Source organism: Rhincodon typus, unplaced genomic scaffold (genome assembly GCF_021869965.1).
Source record: "Rhincodon typus isolate 14 unplaced genomic scaffold, sRhiTyp1.1 hic_rhity00000231, whole genome shotgun sequence".
Lineage (NCBI taxonomy): Eukaryota > Metazoa > Chordata > Chondrichthyes > Orectolobiformes > Rhincodontidae > Rhincodon > Rhincodon typus.
The window spans coordinates 92,874-95,032 of NW_025965869.1; the positions used below are offsets into that span (position 1 = coordinate 92,874).

The 2,159-nt window shown below is 52.4% G+C and overlaps 1 protein-coding gene across 1 annotated transcript in view; it reads left to right on the plus strand.

Annotated features, from left to right (window-relative positions):
* Positions 1 to 968: 968 nt before the first annotated feature.
* LOC125488299 (semaphorin-4B-like) overlaps positions 969 to 2,159 on the plus strand; it is a gene marked incomplete at both ends in the record, with an annotated part of 6,536 nt that continues 5,345 nt past the window's right edge. The window contains one exon of the mRNA XM_048621244.1: positions 969 to 1,080. Within this exon, the coding sequence (XP_048477201.1) occupies positions 969 to 1,080 (112 nt within the window). The remainder of the gene's footprint in view (positions 1,081 to 2,159) is intronic.

The following is a 2,159-nucleotide window of genomic DNA, read 5'->3' on the forward strand; positions in this document are numbered from 1 at the left end:
TATCTAAAAGCCCCTTAAATGCTCCTAATGTACTTGCCCCCACCTCCACCCCCTGGCAGCACGTTCCATACCCCTACCATCCTGTGTGTAAAAACATGTCCCCTCACATCTCCTTTGAACTTCCCCCTCTCACCTTAAATACATGCCCCCTAGACATTTCAACTCTGGGGGAGAAAGATTCTGACCGTCAACCCTATCTATGTAATTTTACAGACTTCTATCAAGTCTCCCCTCAGCCTCCAGAGAAAATAACCCGAGTTTTTCTAGCCTCTCCTTATAGCTCTTACCCTCTAATCCAGGCAGCATCCTGGTAAACCTCTCCTACACCCTCTCCACATCCTTCCTGGAACGTGGGGACCAGAATTGAACACAATACTCTAAGTGCGGCCGAACCAAAGTCTCATAAAGCTGCAACATGGCATCCTGACTCTTGTACTCAATTCCCCGACCAATGAAGGCAAGCGTGCCATACACCCTCTTTACTGCCCTGTCTACTTGTGACGGTTAAGGTTGAGTGAGGGATACTTTAAAAAATTCATTCACAAGACGAGCCTTAAATCATCTAGAAATTATCCTGGTCTAACCTCATTGTTCCGAAATGGATAACCTCATGCTCGCTGGCAGCAAACTTTACCAGCCACAGCATTGCCCATTCACTTCCTCCAACCATATTCCTTTTGCAATTGTACGCTGCCTCCTACAATGTTGCCATGGCCCGTTGTTAATGTGTAAGAATCACGGCCCTCCTCCGAACGTGTCTGTGATCCAGCCATCTCTTCCGGGTTTCCTCCGGGTGCTCTGGTTTCCTCCCACAGTCCAAAGATATCCAGGTTAGGGTGGATTGGCCGTGTTAAATTGCCCCCTAGATTGGATGAGTCTGCGTGGGATGCTCTAAGGTTCGGTGTGGGCTTTTTGGGCCAAAGGGCCTGTTCCCACATAGTAGGGATTCTATGATTCTTGTCTTACAGCGCGACAATGGGACACAATTGGCCACTGACAGAGAAGGACACGGGATTGTGAAAGATGGGAGAGAGATCTCACCGCCGTCGCCAATGCAGCCACCCTCCACCACCGCCATTGGTTAGTAACGGGCGAGGGCTCCAAGGCTATTACCTCGGTGGGCGTCCTTATGGCGAGGCCAGATGGAGGCCCTCAAGTGGGCATCGTACCCGCTCCCGTGATGCCGTGCTTCAGCTGGTCTGGCAAGTCTAGCTCACGGTGCAGAGGGAATGATGTACTGTTGGGGGGATGGGACGGGGTGGGGGCCGCTATCTTTCAGTCAGACGGCTCACTGGTTAGCACTGCTGCCTCACAGCGCCAGCGACCCGGGTTCAATTCCACCCTCGGATGTGGGGAATTTGCACATTATCCCTGTGTCTGTATTGGGTTTGCTCTGGTTTCCTCCCATAGTCAGGCTAGGGTTGATTGGCCATGCTAAATTGCCCCGTAGTGCCCAGGGATGTGCGGGTTAGGGTGGATTGGCCGTGCTAAATTGTCCCGTAGTGCCCAGGGATGTGCGGGTTAGGGTGGATTGGCCATGCTAAATTGTCCCGTAGTGTCCAGGGATGTGCAGGTTAGGGTGGATTGGCCGTGCTAAATTGCCCCATAGTGCCCAGGGATGTGCAGGTCAGGGTGGATTGGCCGTGCTAAATTGTCCCCAGTGCCCAGGGACGCACATTTTAATGTAGATTGGCCATGGGAGATGCTGGGTTACAGGAAGGGGGGATGGGGGGTGCTGGACCCAGCAAGGCCAGTTGGAACATGCACTCGAGCGACAGGGGATTTACACACGGGAAGGTCACCTCCGTCCTTCCCCAGAACCAGCGTCCCTGAAATAAAATGTCACCCGCCCTATTCAATGTGCTTTACTGGAGCTCAAAAAGGGGTAAAACAGGCAATGGTTTGGGTCCAATGGGAAGGGGTGTGGGTCCATTGGGATGGTGTAGAGTGGGAGTGAATGGTAAGGGGTTTGGGTCCATTGGGATTGTGTACAGTGGGAGTGAATGGGAAGGGGTTTGGGTCCATTGGGATTGTGTAGAGTGGGAGTGAATGGGAAGGGGTTTGGGTCCATTGGGATTGTGTACAATGGGAGTGAATGGGAAGGGGTTTGGGTCCATTGGGATTGTGTACAGTGGGAGTGAATGGGAAGGGGTTTGGGT